We start from the raw sequence: 18,933 nt of genomic DNA on the forward strand, positions 1-18,933 counted from the left end.
TTATGATTTGGTCATGTTTCATTGAAAACCACTTAAGTCTGAGCTCTAGATATTTGTCATTTTCTGAACATTACATTTGCTGATTTATGACATCTCTCATTTTAAATTTGGACTTGCATACATTTGAAACACCATGTGATAGTTTCACAAAAATGTAATATAATCCAGTTCTATGTAAAGAGAAGTGTGTGTAGGCTATTGGGCCAGTAAAGAGACATGCATTTCAGGCACAGATAGGCCTCACCAGCCATATTTAATGTGGAGACACCCTGCAGGAAATGGCCAAGTCCTCAGTTTTCTGGATGACAGATGCAAGTCTTCAGCCCTATCCATGGACAAACTATATTTAAACATATTTCTTCAGTTGTTTTAAAACCAGACAGCTGCAGGGGATTCATACTAAAAAAGTATATAGTGAAGGTCAGAAATTAAAAAGACATTCTTTTTTTTGGTTTATTGAATTATTGTTTACTGTAAACAATTACAAAAATTGATTTGACATGAGATGTTGAATACAATAGACAGAAATCATCTCAAAATGTTCATAACGTTTGAAGCTAAAGACACTTCAACTGTTTTAAGCAAAGTCAACATATCAATTGTAAATATGTTTGATTTCACCTTTTTTATGTGCATAAAGCTCATTAGTTAATACAGTTATACACATTTTGTTAAAAGTTCCATCCGAGAATGGTGAACAACAATAAAATTAAGAAAACTGCTATGTTAATAACTTGATTTCGTATATGCAAGATGTATGCATTTAAGTAGCTAGAACACAATAGCTGCAGTTCATCTTACTGTAGCAGTGACTATACATGTATATAATAAGAGAATGCTTATTACGAAACATAGTTAATGAAATAATAAAACTGTTGAATAAGAGAACTTAATGCCTGTTACACTGTGGCAGTGATTTTAAGAAATATAGAAGAAAAGAATTCATACTACTGTGTAAACAAATCAAAAGCTAGGCATACAAAACAACACAAACTTGTTTTAGTTGAGATGCATTCATGGTCATCAGCATGCACACACTCATTTTAACAAATAATTCTAGGAACATAATTAACAGGATCCCATGTTTAATGTTACAATGACAGTTTATGCCAATTCATAGATAATATTTAATATAATGGCTAATTGAGTAACCATTTTAAATGAAGGTTTTAACATTTTTCCCATAAATTCACAAAACTACCAACTCTGAATTTGAACATTTGTTAAATAAAATTGTGAAAAAACATGATAAGAACTTGATCACATAAAAAATCTACACTTTGTAATAGAGCTAGTTGTGCATGATACTAAAATGGGTCAAGTTGGGACATTAGCAAAGCTCTATTATAAGAAAATTCTTAGTATTAATAATAATAATAATAATAATAATCTTTATTGTCCATATGGAAATTTGTCTTACAATTTGTGCATTACACCAAACAAATAAACATTATAACTATAAGAAACCAAAGTGTACATTCACACCAGACTCACTCATAATTTACATGTGACAAAGTTTATACCAACTGCCCATGAGTTAACTCATCTCTAATGGGTACCTGACATTAGCTAAGGAAAGTGATGCCATCGGTCATTGTGCTGGCCATATGACACCCTCATTAACTTATGGTCATAGAAACAGATGAACTTTGCATCATCTGCCCTATAGATTGCAACAGTGCTTTTTTTGTAAAGAAATAGGTGCCGGTACACAGTGATGGATAGCTTAACTTTAACTTAACACATTAACTTATTCACATTTTATGTAATGCAGATTTCTTTGGGCTAATGGAACCCTTTCGATGAATTAGATCAAGATACTAAAATGGGAATGGTGGAGACATCAGTTGAATATGGGACTGGATTATTAAGAAATCATTAGGCCAACATTATCAAAAATTCCATTAAAAGGGTTTCTTGCAAGTATCCTACTGAATGACATGTAATAAATGAAGCAAAATAGATCTCAAGTGAATGCAGTTATAGAAGAGACTTACTGACAACGCTATTTAAAAAAAACAAGAAAAAGCCAAAAGTTATAAGGCACCAGTGTTGACAAAAGGCAAAAAGCAAATAAATGTGGAAAAAAAACCAGATCTAATAAGTAAACAAGACTCTAATATTTGTGTAATCTATTGTTTATTTTACTAAAGTAAAATTAAAAGCAGTGGGGTGGGGTGGCTGAGTGATAAAGTGCTTGCCTTTCAAACCAAGGGGTCTGGGTTCAAATCATGGTGATGAGTAGTATTTTTAATTTCAGGATTTTAAGGCTGCCCATGAGTTCACTCATCTCTAATGGGTACCTGACATTAGTTAAGGAAAGTGATGCCATCGGTCATTGTGCTGGCCATATGACACCCTCATTAACTTATGGCCATAGAAACAGATGAACTTTGCATCATCTGCCCTATAGATTGCAACAGTGCTTTTTTTGTAAAGAAATAGGTGCCGGTACACAGTGATGGATTGCTTAACTTTAACTTAACTACTAAATAAATTAATAATAAACTTTAAAATACAAGAAATGTTATAACGTTTCCCCACATTGAGAAAGGTGCCAGTACACCATACCAGTGATTATCGTCACAAAAAAAAAGCACTGCATCGCAAGGTCTGAAAGGGATAGTTTACTTTTTTTTTTAGAATAAAAAGCATCAAGCATCGTTCCTTATGCTAGGACTAATTTGTACAAATACTCCTTCTTCCCTAGTGCTATTAGAGCATGGAATGGGTTGCCTGAGCCAGCCAGGAAAACCAATGACTTGGCAGAATTTCAGTCATTGGTCAACATGCATGACTAGATGCATGACTCGTAGGATGTAATCATCTTCTTTTTGGAAGTAACGTCTGTATTTTATAACATAAAATAAGCATAATATGATTGGAATTTTCTTAAAATTTGAAACAATCAACATTCTGAAATATATAAATTTTACTATCAGCCAGAAATATGCAGGAATGTATTTGTCAGTGGAGGTAGTTTATAGATTTTCTATTACTTTAGGAAAATATATAAAATATTTTTTTCTGTGTATTTCAAACTAACATTATATACAAAGGTATGTCTCTTTGACTTGTTCAACTCTTAACATAAAGTATCAATACAATAACCATTAATAATACATTTTTCAATGGCTAAATAAGTAGGAATGTTGTCCGTAAACACAGTTGAGCATAATAAATTTCAATCTTTTCATTCCGACAATGAAAACATATAACATTTCAGCATGGCATTCTTAAATTTAAAATTGTTTTTTGACTTAAATGAAGTGGGAATGTTAGTGACATCATGCAGGAAATAATGCAGTGAATAAAAAATAATTATTGCAGTCATATATTCATTACAAATTGTTCTTACTGATATAATTATATACATTTTTACCAGCCTATAAACAAAATTTACATGTTTTGAACAAATATTTTTTTTACAGTGATTTTAAGATGCATTTTGTGGAAAAAAAGGTTTTCTTTTATAAGTGTCTCATTAAGCACCGTCTAAATAAGAACCTAAAATGTTTTACTAAAATGATGCTCTACAAAAAAAAAATGAAATATGGAAAACGAAGGCTATAAATATTCATTGAATTGAAACATCTTGTAGACAATAAACTAATAAACTTGATGCCCTTCATTTAAATGTTACTTGTTTTTAAGTTACATTTGTTACAGTCATAAAAGTTTTTCCTTACAGAATAATAATAATATAAAAAATGCCACTTCAAAAAATACATGCATTAATGCATCATGCATGTCGTTATAAGAGTTTCTAAATGTATTAGCTCTATTTAAAAAACAATATATAAAGTAGACTCTACCCGGTACTATAAATGCATCTTTTTTTCCAAACTTTAAATATAGGAATGAAACATTTGAACTAAAGTACGCTGGCAGTACAGCCCAACAGGTCTTTTGTAAAACTTCCAAAACTTCTGTTTCGTAAAGAATAATTACAAAAATATTCCTGGAAAAGAAGACAAAAAGAAGTTAAGAAGATCCTCTGTAGCAGTACAAAGTTAGCTTAAATAATTTTGAAAAACTGTCATTATATTTGATAAGAACGTAAAGAAGATAAACTCAATCTAGTAATTTGGAAGGTGGAAATAATTTACTTAAATAATTGTTCACTCTACCTGCACTGCAGGCCGTCAAGAAGCAAGCAACATTTCCTGCCAACATGGCCCGAAATACTATTTTGGACATATCACTCTTTCTTTCGGGTGCCATGGCTCCTAAAGCACCAAGCTGAATCCCCATGGACGATAAGTTTGAGAAGCCGCAAAGAGCATATGTAGCTAGCACTACAGATCTGTTCTGTTAAAGAGGACAAAAATTAGCATCACTTAAATGAGACATTGAAAACCAATTTTATGAATAGAAATGGTTAAATCACTAGATTTGGGTTATTTTAGCTGCTGTGAATAAATAAATTTTAGTTTTTGATAGATCATACTACAAATTACTAGTTCTTGATTTGGCTTTACTATTCCAGAGAAACTACTTTGCAACCAAAATGTACCAAATGTATTATAGGCCTACTTCTATTAGAGGATATTTACCTTAACTAAACAATCCAAAAGTCATTGAAAATAAGTTATTCTGAAATTTTGTTACTATTATAACCACTTTTTTCTTCATCTTCTTTCTAAATAAAGTCTAGTTGTGACCTACTTACTCCAATCAATCCGCGCTCCAGTGTAGTCCCAGTATAGTTTAAATAAATGTTATCCCCAACCCAGTACCAGGCGTCGGTCAAGTTTTCTGCCGTTGTATTAAAAAGGCTGGTATAATTGGAAATGTAGTCATCAAAGATAATTTGATTTTTGATGAACTTTGAAAGGTCAACATATGCCTGAAACAGAGTAAATACCTTTAAGTATAAGGTTTAAACACTTATAAGCTATTTTACAGTCTCATAACTAATATTCTACATTGTAGTGTGCAAATTTCCTTATGTATTAACTTTGATCTTACCACAAATTCATTCAGAAATATTTTGGTCCCTATCAGCTCAGCAACAATCTTACAATCGTCTTGATCAACTCCCATCAAAAATGAAATTGGCCAAAAGAGATAGGAACAGATAAACTAAAAGGACAAAATAAAATAATTCCGTTAGGCCTGCAAAGTAATTTGTATACAAAAGAACATCTCCAAAAATGAAAAAAACAACAACAAAAAAACCCTCCATCTTATCTTATACATTACAGACTTTAGTTCAGAAGAGAAGATAACTACGTCCTATGCATTTCAAATCAGTAGAACTACACAAAGAAACTAGTTATTTCCCTTCGGTAAGACCACTATTATTGGGGTAATGTTATTTTTCAGAAATAGGGGAGGGGGTCGGCCGAGGGGGAGGGCGATCGTCTCTGCCGCCCCCCTCTGGATCCGCCAGTGCTCACGACCAGGCAGTTGTATACTGTGAGATCGCGCAGAGCCTCGTTTTAATTCATAAGAGGAGTTATTAGCCTAACTAGAAAGCTCACAATCATGATGCCAAAGTCGGTTTGGACGACGTAGGGCATGACATTCGCCAATGAAAAGAAAAAAAAACCTCCACGGAAAATTCCCGGCTGTATTAGATGGGGACAAAATTGACAAGGCTGCTTCCTTAACATGGCTCAAAGCAGGTCATCTCTACCCTGAAACTGAAGGCTTTGTTACAGTAACACATGATAGAGTAATTAGGACAAAAATTACGAGAAGCATATCCTAAACCTCAATGTTGTCGACAAATGCCGAAAATGTGGAAATGTGGGTGATTCGATTGAGCACATTATGGCAGGATGTCCAGCCCTATCAGAATCAGCCTACCTAGGTCGCCATAACCAAGTTGCAAAGTTAATACACCAACACTTGGCTTTGACGTACACATTGATCGGTAAGGACACTCCTCATTATAAATAGGCCTACTCGCCACAAGAGGTTCTCGAGTCTACTGAACATCTGCTGTACTGGGATAGGCCTATTCTGACCGACAAAACGGTAGATTTCAATCGTACTGATCTTCTGTTCGTTGATAAAAAAGGAAAAACTGCTACCATTATCGATATCGCCGTACCACTGCCTCATAATTTAAGAAAATTTAGATAGAAAAACAAATAAAATATGGGAACCTAGGCTTGGAGATTAAGCATCTATGGAAATTGTCCAAAATAACAATATATCCCATTGTTATATTAACCGAGGGTATAATAACAACTGACCTCACAGATACCTTCAAGGCCCTTAACATTCCTAGGAACATCCTCCTTTCCTGTCAGAGGGCGGTACTTCTGCAGACCTGCCACATCACCAGAAAATTCCTCAGTGGAAACTGATAAAGGGACTACGATGAATTTTGTTTCTCTATAACGAAACTTGATCCTTGCAGCGCCAGAGAATGAATACTCGTTCGTTTCTGACATAATAATAGCTAGTCGACCAGCGGCGTAGCATACGCCTCTATTTTGCAGGGCCGGCCTTAGGCCACTGCATCCTATGCGACCGCAGTGGGCCCCACACTTTCATAGGACCCGCGCTAATTCAAGGTGTATAAATTATTAAATTAAACCATTTTATAACTTATCTTATATCCGCAGAAATAAAAGAGTGATCTTTCCTTTACTTCTTCTCGTCCAAACTCTTGAGTCATGAAGAGAATTATATATATAGATAATCTTTATTGTTCTTAAAGGAATTTGTCTTAATTTGTGCAGATGACGGCAGCAAATAGCTACTTGATTATAATACGGTACACCTTAGTCTTAGCCTCTAATATGTTAAACAATAAGTTTGTTAATGTGTGTGTGTAGGTGTCTTACTTGAAATGTCAAATTGTCCACGCCAACACGATCACCGAACCAGGTCAGTGTGGCATTGATGAAGTGTAAAAGCGCCACAAAGGCTATCAGGTTGACTCCGATGTTGGCCACTAGTTTGACAGACATGGAAGCTCCATTGGACGCTGCCTCGATCATGTTTCGCTCAGACCTGAAAGTAACATACCACTGTCATTTGACTTCATTTATGAGGCAACCAACAGAAATAGCTATGGAATAGCTACATTTATCTATCCAGAGTTTAGAGCAGTGAAGTGTTCTTTTTGTTTAAATCAAATACATTTATTGTTGCCCCTAACATATGCTAGCTGGACAATGCAAAGAATGGACAGGCCTCTCTCTTGATATCCTATTAAGAACAGTTACGCGAACTGTCACATCACCCCTATGACGAAAGTGAAGGGACAGATGATAATGATGACGACGATGAACATACAGAAAGAGAAAGGAAGACCCTAGTCAATGTACTCATGCCAGTCATTGGGATCTTGATGGTATAGGATTCTTGATATCACCTACAAAGACTGCATCACAAACAAGGAAATCTAGAGCAGAGTCTCAGTGTTAGTTGGACCAAACGATAACCCTTTGACATTTTCACTAAACGCACGCTAAGACTGTACGGTCATATCATATCGGGGTTCGAAAAGACGTTTCTGCAGGGAAAAGTACAAGAGGATAAAAGGATGGGCTGGCAAGTGATGCAATGGGAAGCCAAAATCAAGGAATAGACGATGCTGTCAATAGATGTGACTAATCATGCCAAAAGACAGAAAGAAATGGAGAGAGACGGTCGACTGATCATATGTGGTACCAGACAGACTAAAGGTAAAGGGAATGTGAAACAATAAGAAGGTTCATGCAGGTCAATCATTGAGCTAATTATGTCCATCATAATTATTACAAACTGAATGTCTGTACTCTCCTAACTGAAGACTTTATTTTCAGAAGCTGAATGTTTGTAGGCCTACTCTCCAAAGTGGAGACTTTATTTATAGAAGCTGAATGTCTGTACTCTCCAAACTGAAGAATTTATTTCTACAAATCTACTGCAAATTGTAACTAACAATAAACTGTGTCCGTTGTCTTTCATAACTTAATTACACTTAATGGTTATAGGCCTATAGGTTAAAACACACTACGAACTTAAAATAGCAGTATCCCGCCAGGTGTGTACACATTCTCAAGATAAGTTACAAACGAAAGTAAACAGTAAGGGTGATCGTTCAATTCATAGATCAGAATCTCCACCATAAACTTGTTACAATTTTGAACGGTATAAGAACAAAAAAAAAATGATAAGTACAGACAGATGAAACCAGGAAACAACATTATATGATTCAAAGTATTACAGCTGAGTCGAGCAAAGCTGTCACGTTGCTGTAATTTTATTGTTTTTGTTTGTGATGTACCGGTAATGTTAAGTTTCATCACATTGTTTCACCCTGATTTGAACATTTCGACCCATCCCGTATGAAATGACAGGATGATGGTGTGAATCTTCCTGTGCCTAGAGTTTCAAGTCTTCGACTTATTTCTTACAATTATAATGGAGAACTCTTGGAACGCTAGGCACAAGGAAGATTCCCTACGTTGGCCTGACCGAACAACTGATCTATCAGGGGGAGGGGTACCAAGTAAATGTACATTTGTTACATCCCTATTACCAAAGATTAGTATACCAAGAGTCCCCTCTAACGGCCGCGTTCACCGACTCTTAAAATGAACGCCTACAACAGTGATGCCCAAACTAGCTTGCGTTGATGTGGAACATGACAGGCGTGTCAGAAATATAATTTTTATAAATATTTGGCACCGCTGGCCCAGAACAAAATCTCCGTGTCCAGCGACACACGTACTGTTTTGTTTTGCAAACTTTTTGAATACAAACAGGGCGGACTGGTTATATGGGCATTCGGGCTAATGCCCGGTGGGCCGGTACCCAAATGGACCGGTAGGCCACCGAAAGGGCCGCATGGATGCCACTATGACACGTATTAAATTGTTAAAGGTTTTGCAATAGTCTCTTGTAAAAGTAACCCAAATGAACGTCGTTCAAAGAAATCTTTCACAGACTCTACTGTGTAATACTCATTTAATTAAAAATATTTTCCGAAATAATGTAATAGCTTACAGCCGTAGACAGTGCTACTAGTAGGCTCCGTCCCTTTAGGGCCGACACGTTTAGCGATTAAAAAGCAATATATGGCCAACATTTCTTATAAAGACATTGAGCATGTTACAGTTATCGATACATTACCATACTTAACAATGATTTTGAGGACAGATAGACATAGAATTGGAAGCCTATCATATTATATACAGATTTTTGGGCCGGATTGTGTAGAAGTGCTCGGGCCGATTTTGACATCCAATCCGCCCCTGGATACAAACTCCACTTTTTAACGCTTACCCTTTAGAAAATTTGTAGACATCCTTATCGCTGTGTTTACTCTTGGCTGTCTCTGGGTAAAACAATTTGGCCATGGCGAGAGCTGCAGGCGCAGACATTGCTGAAGCAGACAAGAGGTGGTTGGCGGGAACCTGTTAGTGTACCAAAAAAGTTGGGAATAGTGTCGTTACGCGAGTAAGAAAACATAAAAAGCAATATTGAACAGAAAGAGAATAATCGCGTAATGAAGCTATGCCACATTACGTTAAAATTTAGGTCCAAACCACTACCTCACCCTAAGGTCAATGTTAGTCAACAATCACAAAGAGGAGTGGCTCAACCAATGGGCATCAGAAAACACAGGCAGAGCCATGTACAAAGAAATGACTACGCCCAACAAACTGGACAGTATTAACTTCCTCCCCCGCAAAGAACAATCTACAATTTTCCAACTAAGAACAGGACACACACCACTATTAAATTACCACCTGAACAAAATAAACTCCTCACAACTCCTCCTTTGTAGACACTGCGCCCACCCTTATGAAACCATAAACCATATCCTCTTTGAATGCCCCTTCCTAATCCACCTTAGGCAGACCCTACTCCCACTACAGCCCAACATAACCAACACCCTGTACGGCAGTGCTGAACAACTGAAAAAGACAGCACACTTTTTTTCCTTGCCAAAAGAGCTCACAGCTCAGCAGCAATAAAGCTGGCTAGAAGAAGAAGAAGAATGTCCAAACCACAGGCCTCGGAATGCATTCAATTCTCAATGCCATTCAAAAGAGTTGAAAATAAACCATTTCTATATTTTTACAAAGCTTAGCCTATATCAACTCACTCTATCTGTCTGGTAGAAGGATTTGAACATGTTTTTTTTCCCCATTTCCCATTCTCTGATCAAGTTTAAACTTTGCACAATCTTCAATGACCCCATGACAAGACATGAATCAATTAAAAAATTAAATTAATGAACAATTAGTTAATTATTTAGTATTGATTAATTAATTTTGTGTTATTTAGCAGAAAGGGAGCTAAATCCTGTAATATTTAGATAAATGGTTGTAATTAGCAGTTATTTCACCTTAGATAAGCTTTGGTTAAAAAAATATTCTTTTTCTGTTGCTTGCTTTGTGTGCCTATATGGGATACTCAATCCTGGAGTTAGTACGATACAGAATTTTGGTGGAGTTAGTACAATCCAATAGCAACTGTTCAGCCAGGCCGAAGAAGGGAGTTTTGCTTTTATTTTGCTGACCTAGGGTTTCAACAGCTTCGGTTGAACTCTTAAGAATTTCATATGGTGGGGTTAACTGAGAACTAGATACATAATTTTAGTGACGTTAGCTTGATAAACCAATTTAATAATCATTCAAGTAAACTACATATGTTATGGAATATTTAAGGCATTAAAAATTATAAAGAAAATCATACGTACTTTATACAGAATGTATGCCGCCATGACTGCCCCTGCTATAGTAGCAAAGCCTCCAGTCATGACAGCATGGATCTCGGAGTTTGTCATGTCTTTTAGAAACGGGCGAATCAGTAGAGGGGCTTCAGTCTGAAACAGAAACAGTTCAAGGCCGTTGACTTAAAAATAAAGGTGTGTCAGGGTTCATTTCTTAGCTTGGCTAGACTTGGCTCCATAGGCTCATTAGGGGCTACTTAAATACTCAATTACAAATTACTCACATATAAGAACAATTAATACTCAATATACTTCAACTCTAACTCCATTTCTCAATAAATACCAAAAACTCTTTATTATCAAATAAAGCACTCAATTGTATCACTCTCAAGAAATAATACAAACACCAGTCCAGGAAGCGACCGTACAACTTTCTTGGACCGGTTACAGGGCCTCACTAACTTTTCACACTCTCTCTTACATTCAACGAAGACTAAATCATTCACTTCATAACACGTGCGAAACTATTCACATTCATAACCTGGGCCTGGGAGTACCAAAACAAAGGGATATAACTATCATAAAAAAAATATATCAAAGTAACATTCATTCTCGCCATACCTCCCCCTGACAAGGTGGAGACTATTCATTTGGTGTGAGACCTATGGCCTATGGCGCCTAGTCATTTGTACAAAGCTTATATCAACTCTTTGTAGGTCTGTCTTGTACAAATCTTGTACACGTTATTTCTCCCACTTCCCATTCTCGTATCAAGTTGAAACAAGAATTATTCGTTCTTGAAGACTATTCACGGATCAATTTAAAAAATAGATAGCTAATTAATTAATTAATTAGTGGTAAAAAAGGGAGATAATCTAAGCAGCATTGAGACACAAACATGTATTTATGTGATTCTTTCCCTTAGGTTATTAACAATTTTCTTCAACTAAATCAATGTTACCTGTCCAATGAAAATATTTCCTGCAGCATTGACAGACTCAGTGGCGGAAGTACCGAGGCAGAAAGATAAGAACTTTCCAACCATTTTAATGACAGCTTGCATCACTCCAAGGTAGTACAGCATGGAGACGAACGTGCTAAAAAACACCACAACTGGCAGCACCTAGTAAAAGAAAAAAACAAACAAACTTGCAAGCATCAACTCAACACTGCGGACAATGATATAAAACGAGTAAAGAGATGATGCCAACTAATATTTAAGAACCAACCTTGAAAGCGAAATAATGCTGCTCGTACAACTCCCCGAAGACGAACTGAGACCCAGCATCAGTGTATGCCAGGAACTCGCTCACTCGGTCACCAAGCCACTCGAAGGCGTCGTGCCCCCATGACGTCTTCAAGATTAGCATGGCGAATATAATTTGAAGAGCGATACCCCAATAAACGGGGCGCCATTTCACCTGCACAAAATAAAATTGAAGAAAAAAAAAGCTTTCCGTGATTTTTAAAATAAAATAAAAGAATAAAAAAGCTTTCAGTGATTTCTTAAATAAACAATTTCCTCAAATGCATTTTCTTTACCAAAATATTTTTCAGTATAACTGTACCAAAAATCTAAGGGCGGCAAGTTATCGTAAATTTTGGTAATAACAATCAGTACAAGCTCCATCAGACTCATGACATTGAAAAAGATTTTGTTTTTAATGTAAAAGAAACTTTTAACTATTTTTATCTGCTGTACAATTATAAAGTTTATTTTAGGTTTTTAGTCAAAGTGTTTATAAGTTAGAAAATTTTCAGATCTTTTAACTTCGTTGGCAGATGATATAAAAATCACCTGTGTCATGTATATACTCCCCAACTCATGGTACTTTATGGTACCTTAATGAATTTTGTGAATACAAAGCTTGAGCGTGTAAACAATGAGCAGTGTTAGGTATGACCGGAAGTAAGCATCAGAGTTCGAGAGTTCAGTACATTTGGTGAAACGACTTGATGAAGTTAAAGAAGCTTTTGGTCAGTTTTTGAAATCACTATGTTTCTGGCCAATTGGAAGTCATGTAACAAATAAGTTAAATCTTAATAAGTTGATGAAATAAGCTTTGTGAAGTCAAGTAGTGAACTTAGTGATATGACCCAGTTAGAAGTGAAGTTATAAAGCTAAAAATGTATGTATGTATATAAGTATAACTTATAAAATACAGACGTTACTTCGTCTAGTCATACATATTAACCAATGACTTAAATTCTGCCAAGTCACTGGTTTTCCTGTCTGGCTCACGCAACCCATTCTATGCTTTAATAACACAAGGGAAGAAGGAGCATTTGTACTAATTTGTCCTAGCATATGGAACGAGGAATGTACCTTTATCTTTGTGTCTTTATGAGTATTTTATTCGTTTTTTTTTTGTATTTGAAGATTATGGTTCAGTGTTGTAATAATAATAATAATAATAATAATAATCTTTATTGTCCGTATGGAAATTTGTCTTATAATTTGTGCATTACACCAAACAAAAAAACATTATAACTATAAGAAACCAAAATGTACATTTACATGTCCATGGCACTCAGTACAGTGAGGTTCTGTCAAACCTAGCATGTGAAGTCTGGACTTGGCGGCCTGTGCGTAACGTCACAAAACTAGACTAATCGGACAGAAAGGCAAGTACCAGCACAGTGCTGTGGAGCACTCAAGAGCAGGACAAGACACACAGAAAGTCTCTGGTCATCCACTGCATCCAAACTTGTCCCCGGACGCCTTGACCAAATCTTGCTTCCGGAAAAAGATGTTCTTTAGGGCGAGAGAGTGAGGTCGACGTGTTGCGCGAATTCTCCTCTCTTTAATTCAAATTCCAGCGCAAGTCACTTGTCATCCCCCCCCCCCCCCCAAAAAAAAAAAACACAGCAAGGCCCTCAGCCCCCCTGGATGACAAAGTGGTCATCATCGAACCACGATGGACGAACTATATGTATGTATGTATGTATGTATGTATGTATGTATGTATGTATGTATGTATGTATGTATGTATGTATGTATGTATGTGTGTGTGTATGTGTATGTATGTATGTATGTATGTCATGGGCGTAGCCAGGGGGGGGTTTGGGGTTCAACCCCCCCCCCCCCGAAATGAAATCCCCCCCCCCCCCCCCCCGAAGGGGGGGAGTCGGAATTTAATGACTGATTTTTTGCTTTGATTTTGTTTATTTTAGGTGAGTTTTTAATACTAAACCATCACTTGCCCCAGCACAACCAAAGGAGTTTTTAGTTTAAAACCCCCTAACAAGGGGTTCTGAGTTTAAAACCCCCTACCAGGAGGGTTCGAGTTTAAAAACCCCTACCAGGGGGTTTCGAGTTTATAACCCCTACCAGAGGCGTTCGAGTTTAAAAACCCCTACCATGGGTTTTGAGTTTAAAATCCCCTACCAGGGGTTTTGAGTTTTAAACCCTCTACCTGGGGTTTTTGCAGTTAACTCCCCCTCTTCTATAAAACATAAGCAAAAATGCAATCCACTAATTCCAAGTGCACAGTTAAGGAAGATTTTGATTTTAAAACCCCCTCTAAAATTTACGATAAACCCCCTCTTCAATATAAAAAAAAAGCGAATTTCACACTCAAAATGTTATGAGCGTAGCTAAATGGGTTTTGACTCAGATTTGAGTTTAAACCCCACTTCAGCGGGGTTTGAAGGTAAAAAATACCTCTTTAATAATAAAAACAAAGCAAATTATGCATTCAAAATGTTATGAGTGTAGTCAAAGGGGTTTTGGGTTTAAACTCCCCTCCAGTGGAGTTTGAAGCTAAAAAGTACCTCTTCAATATAAATAAAAGCAAATTACTCACTCTAAAATCTACGAGCGTAGCCAAAGGGGTTTTGAGTCTAATCCCCCCGCCAGGGGGGTTTAAGGATAAAAAATACATCTTCAGTGTAAGAAAAAAAGCAAATTACGGACTCAAAATGCTATGAGCGTTGCCAAAAGGGGTTTTGAGTTTAAACCCCCATTCAGAGGGGTTTGATGCTAAAAATACCTCTTCAAGATAAAAAAAAAAGCAAATTACACACTAAAATTATTTGAGCGTAGCCAATCCAATCGGGGGTTTTGAGTTTAAACCCCTCTTCTACAGATGGCTTTTTTTTTAAAGTTTAAACCCCCTCCAGATGGTTTTGAGTTTAAGATCCCCATACAGAGCATTTTGAGGTGGAAAACCCCCAACAGATGATTTTGACGATAAAACTTCTCTTTTCGATATAAAATCTAAAGCAAACTACAGTCACTTAATTCCAAGAGCGTATTCAAGAGAGGTTACACATTTTTACCAGTGGCAGGGCTCCATTAATAAACTGCAGTGAATAGTCAGCTGCCGAAATTGAAAAACACAAAATGTGGCTCAACAAAGATGGCTAAGACAGATTTTAGGAGTCAGTTATAGAGATCGGGTCTAAATCAAGGAAATCCTATGCCGAACTGGGAGTCGAGCCATTAGAAAGATTGTGAGAGAGCGATGCATGAGGTTTGCTGGACATGTTCTTCGACAAAATAAATTACGCATAAGAAGAGTTGCAATGATATCCTAGTACAACTTGACACCACTCATTCATGGAGGTCCTCATGGCTGGTTGGAAGAGGCTTCAGACATTACCAGTGACAGATTTTTATGGAAACAGCTTGACGTCAAATGCTTCGAACGGCGTAGGAGGGTCTAAGTCAGTAAGAATAGCACATTAGGTTTTGGAAATAAAACTTTTTAATAGCAGGAAAATGCAGTGTAGATACCTTAGAATATGCTTTTTGTTGGCTTTCAATACCAGAAATAGTGCTTGGCGGCGGGGCTTCGCCCCGCGCTAGGGGAGCTCTTAGCGCTCCCCCCAGACCAACTTGCTATTAATGTCGGGGAATCTACAATTTTATGGAAACAACTTAACAGCAAATGCGCCGAACGGCGCGGGAAGGTCTAAGTCAGTAAGAATATCACATTAGGTTTTTGAAATAGAACTTGTTAATAGCAGGAAAATGCACTGTAGGATACCTCAGAATATGCATTTTGTTGGTTTTCAATATCAGAAATAGTGCTTGGCGGCGGGGCTTCGCCCCGCGCTGTGGGAGCTCCTAGCGCTCCCCCAGACCCCATTGCTAGTAATGGCGGGGAATCTACAATTTTTCCACTAACTCATGGAAGAACCTATTATACGTCACAATAAACGTCTTCCGAAAGAATGAAGGGTCAGAATGTAATAAAAATTATGTACACACACACATAAATACATATAATTTTTTTTTCGCGGGGGGGGGGGGGGGGAAGAAAAAAAAATGCCCCCAAACCCCCCCCCCCGAAAAAAAATCCTGGCTACGCCCATGATGTATGTATGTATGTATGTATGTATGTATGTATGTATGTATGTATGTATGTATGTATGTATGTATGTGTGTGTGTGTATGTATGTATGTATGTATGTATGTATGTATGTATGTGTGTATACATGTATGTGTGTGTATGTATGTATGTATGTATGTATGTATGTATGTATGTGTGTATGTATGTATGTGTGTATGTATGCATGTGTGTATGCATGTATGTGTGTGTGTGTTTGTATGTACGTGTATATGTATGTATGTATGTATGTATGTATGTATGTATGTATGTATGTATGTATGTATGTATGTATGTGTGTATGTATGTATGTATGTATGTAATGTATGTATGTGTGTATGTATGTATGTATGTGTGTATGTATGTATGTATGTATGTGTGTATGCATGTATGTGTGTGTGTGTTTGTATGTACGTGTATATGTATGTATGTATGTATTTATGTATGTATGTATGTAAGTATTTATGTATGTATGTATGTAAGTATGTATGTATGTATGTATGTATGTATGTAAGTATGTATGTAAGTATGTATGTATGTATTTAAGTATGTATGTATGTATGTATGTAAGTATGTATGTATGTATGTATGTATGTAAGTATGTATGTATGTAAGTATGTATGTATGTATGTAAGTATGTATGTATGTAAGTATGTATGTATGTAAGTATGTATGTATGTAAGTATGTATGTATGTATGTATGTATGTATGTATGTATGTATGTAAGTATGTATGTATGTATGTAAGTATGTATGTATGTAAGTATGTATGCATGTATGTATGTAAGTATGTATGTATGTATTTATGTATGTATGTATGTATGTATGTATGTATGTATGTATGTATGTATGTATGTATGTATGTGTGTGTGTATGTATGTATGTATGTATGTATGTATGTATGTATGTATGTATGTACGTATGTAAGTATGTATGTATGTATGTATGTATGTATGTGTGTATGTATGTATGTATGTGTATACATATGTAGCCGACGTTGATAGTTCACCATTATTCTTGGATGCACAGTGTGCGAACATCACTACCAGGACATATCGCCTTCTTCCGACAAACCACTTTGTACAATGTCCGCTATAGGTACACACTAGAATGTATGACTAGACTATTTTAATATGCCTGTGACGTCAGTTCCTCCTTCTTTTCCGTTGTTTACACCCTTGGTAGTAACAACGAGCACTGTTTCTATGAAAAGTATGACGAAATGACCATCAGCCTCTACAAACCCTTGAACTCGGTGCTCATGGGAAGGAAACATGCTCTTATCGTCTGCTTATCAATGTTTATTTAGCACACTGCTCTCTCTCTCTCTCTCTCTTTCTGTTTCATTTTTTTTTCGTGCCACGGTGACCTAGCTCGGACATCACTCATGCCTGCAGACGTGAACACGCAAGCTTTATTTAGAACACTTCCTAATTTTCTTTGACAATTTTCTTTGACACTTTTCTTTGACAATTTTCTTTGACAATTTTCTTGGATAATTTTCCTTGATAATTTTCTTTGATAATTTTCCTTGATAATTTTCTTTGATAATTTTCTTTGATAATTTTCCTTGATAATTTTCCTTGATAATTTTCTTGGATAATTTTCCTTGATAATTTTCCTTGATAATTTTCCTTGATAATTTTCTTTGACAATTTTCTTGGATAATTTTCCTTGATAATTTTCCTTGATAATTTTCTTTGATAATTTTCTTTGATAATTTTCATTAAAAAAGGAAAATAAAGCCCAATTTTCAAGGTGGCATTTGATTTCTTGTATTCGTCTGATTAAAATGGGACATTGGTTAGAGACATTCTGAACAAGTTTCTAAAACATGTAGCTAATTGATTTACTAAGGAGAAACCTCGCTGACATAACAAAGCCTCAATGATAAAATAAAAATCTTAAAAAAAAAAGTTTATGTTTGAACGCAAACTCAGAAGCGTCCGACGAATGGTCCCTTATGGGTCCGCAATACTAGTAAAAGGCAAGTTTCGATATTTTCAGCAAGAATATCAAAAGCTATAAACTAAAAGCTACCACCAACTTGCCGACAATCCGAATCTTAAATCTCCTTATAGGAAATGATCCTTTAAATCACTCATATCCAATGCGCAAGATCTTGTTTGCCTCCTGTCTGAAAACGGGTGATGGGTTTATTGCATAATTTTCTACATGTAGTCAAAGAGGCGAGGCCTGGTGAGTATGTACTACTTAAAAAAACAACAACATTCGTTATAGAAAGCCTCAACATTGACCAGCTACGTCACAACCTGCGGGACAGTTTAGACCAGGGGTTCTCAGCCTGTGGGTCGCGACCCCCTTGGGGGTCGATTGACAATTTGCCAGGGGTCGCCAAAGACCATTGAAAAAAAAATGGATTGTGATTGACTATTCTTCTAATGCTGTGTGTGTGTGTGCGGGGGGTGGTCGCGGCTAAGTGGGGGATTGTAAAAAGTGGTCGCCGAGCATAAAAGCTTGAGAACCGCTGGTTCAGACCATTAGCTCGTTGCCACGTCGTACAGACCTGTGGCGAATGTTCTCTGTGTGTATGTGTCTGTATGTGTGTGTGTGTGTGTGTGTGTGCGTGCTTACCTTGGAGGGGTTGTGTGAGAAGAGGAAGAAAGAGACGACGAAGAAGGCGATGCCGGCAAGGCTGATGAGGTTTCTGGGTTTGTTGAGGCCCACATCCACGATAATATACACAATAAATCCAATGGTCAGCACAATGGGGAGGACGATATTCAGTCTGGTCAAAGAAAAACAATGAACCAAATGTTTTAAATATCAAAGTCAAAATAACGCTTCTAAATGAAATGCTCAAAAATATTCAAAAATATCCAAACCCTAATCTACAATCCAAAAATTCACATTTAGAGTCAATTTAACGATTGGCAAATTACTATAGCGGAAATCACTACCCCTCCCTTCTGATTTCCACTGCCCTTTGTTGATAATCAAAGAGCATGGC

At 36.5% G+C, this 18,933-nt stretch overlaps 1 protein-coding gene across 6 annotated transcripts in view; it reads right to left on the reverse strand.

Moving 5' to 3' along the window:
• Window positions 1–435: 435 nt before the first annotated feature.
• The window catches only part of LOC106061618 (solute carrier family 28 member 3-like), a 48,117-nt gene continuing 29,619 nt past the window's right edge, over window positions 436–18,933 (reverse strand). For all 6 annotated transcript variants that reach the window (XM_056018709.1, XM_056018699.1, XM_056018745.1 and 3 more), the window contains exons 6-15: window positions 18,558–18,711; window positions 11,860–12,051; window positions 11,592–11,753; window positions 10,658–10,783; window positions 9,235–9,365; window positions 6,804–6,972; window positions 4,972–5,085; window positions 4,673–4,849; window positions 4,131–4,311; window positions 436–3,961 (exon numbers count right to left, since the gene is read on the reverse strand). In XM_056018709.1, the coding sequence (XP_055874684.1) occupies window positions 3,948–3,961; window positions 4,131–4,311; window positions 4,673–4,849; window positions 4,972–5,085; window positions 6,804–6,972; window positions 9,235–9,365; window positions 10,658–10,783; window positions 11,592–11,753; window positions 11,860–12,051; window positions 18,558–18,711 (1,420 nt within the window). In that variant the 3' untranslated portion in view covers window positions 436–3,947. The remainder of the gene's footprint in view (window positions 3,962–4,130; window positions 4,312–4,672; window positions 4,850–4,971; window positions 5,086–6,803; window positions 6,973–9,234; window positions 9,366–10,657; window positions 10,784–11,591; window positions 11,754–11,859; window positions 12,052–18,557; window positions 18,712–18,933) is intronic.

This window comes from Biomphalaria glabrata, chromosome 1 (genome assembly GCF_947242115.1).
Source record: "Biomphalaria glabrata chromosome 1, xgBioGlab47.1, whole genome shotgun sequence".
NCBI lineage: Eukaryota > Metazoa > Mollusca > Gastropoda > Planorbidae > Biomphalaria > Biomphalaria glabrata.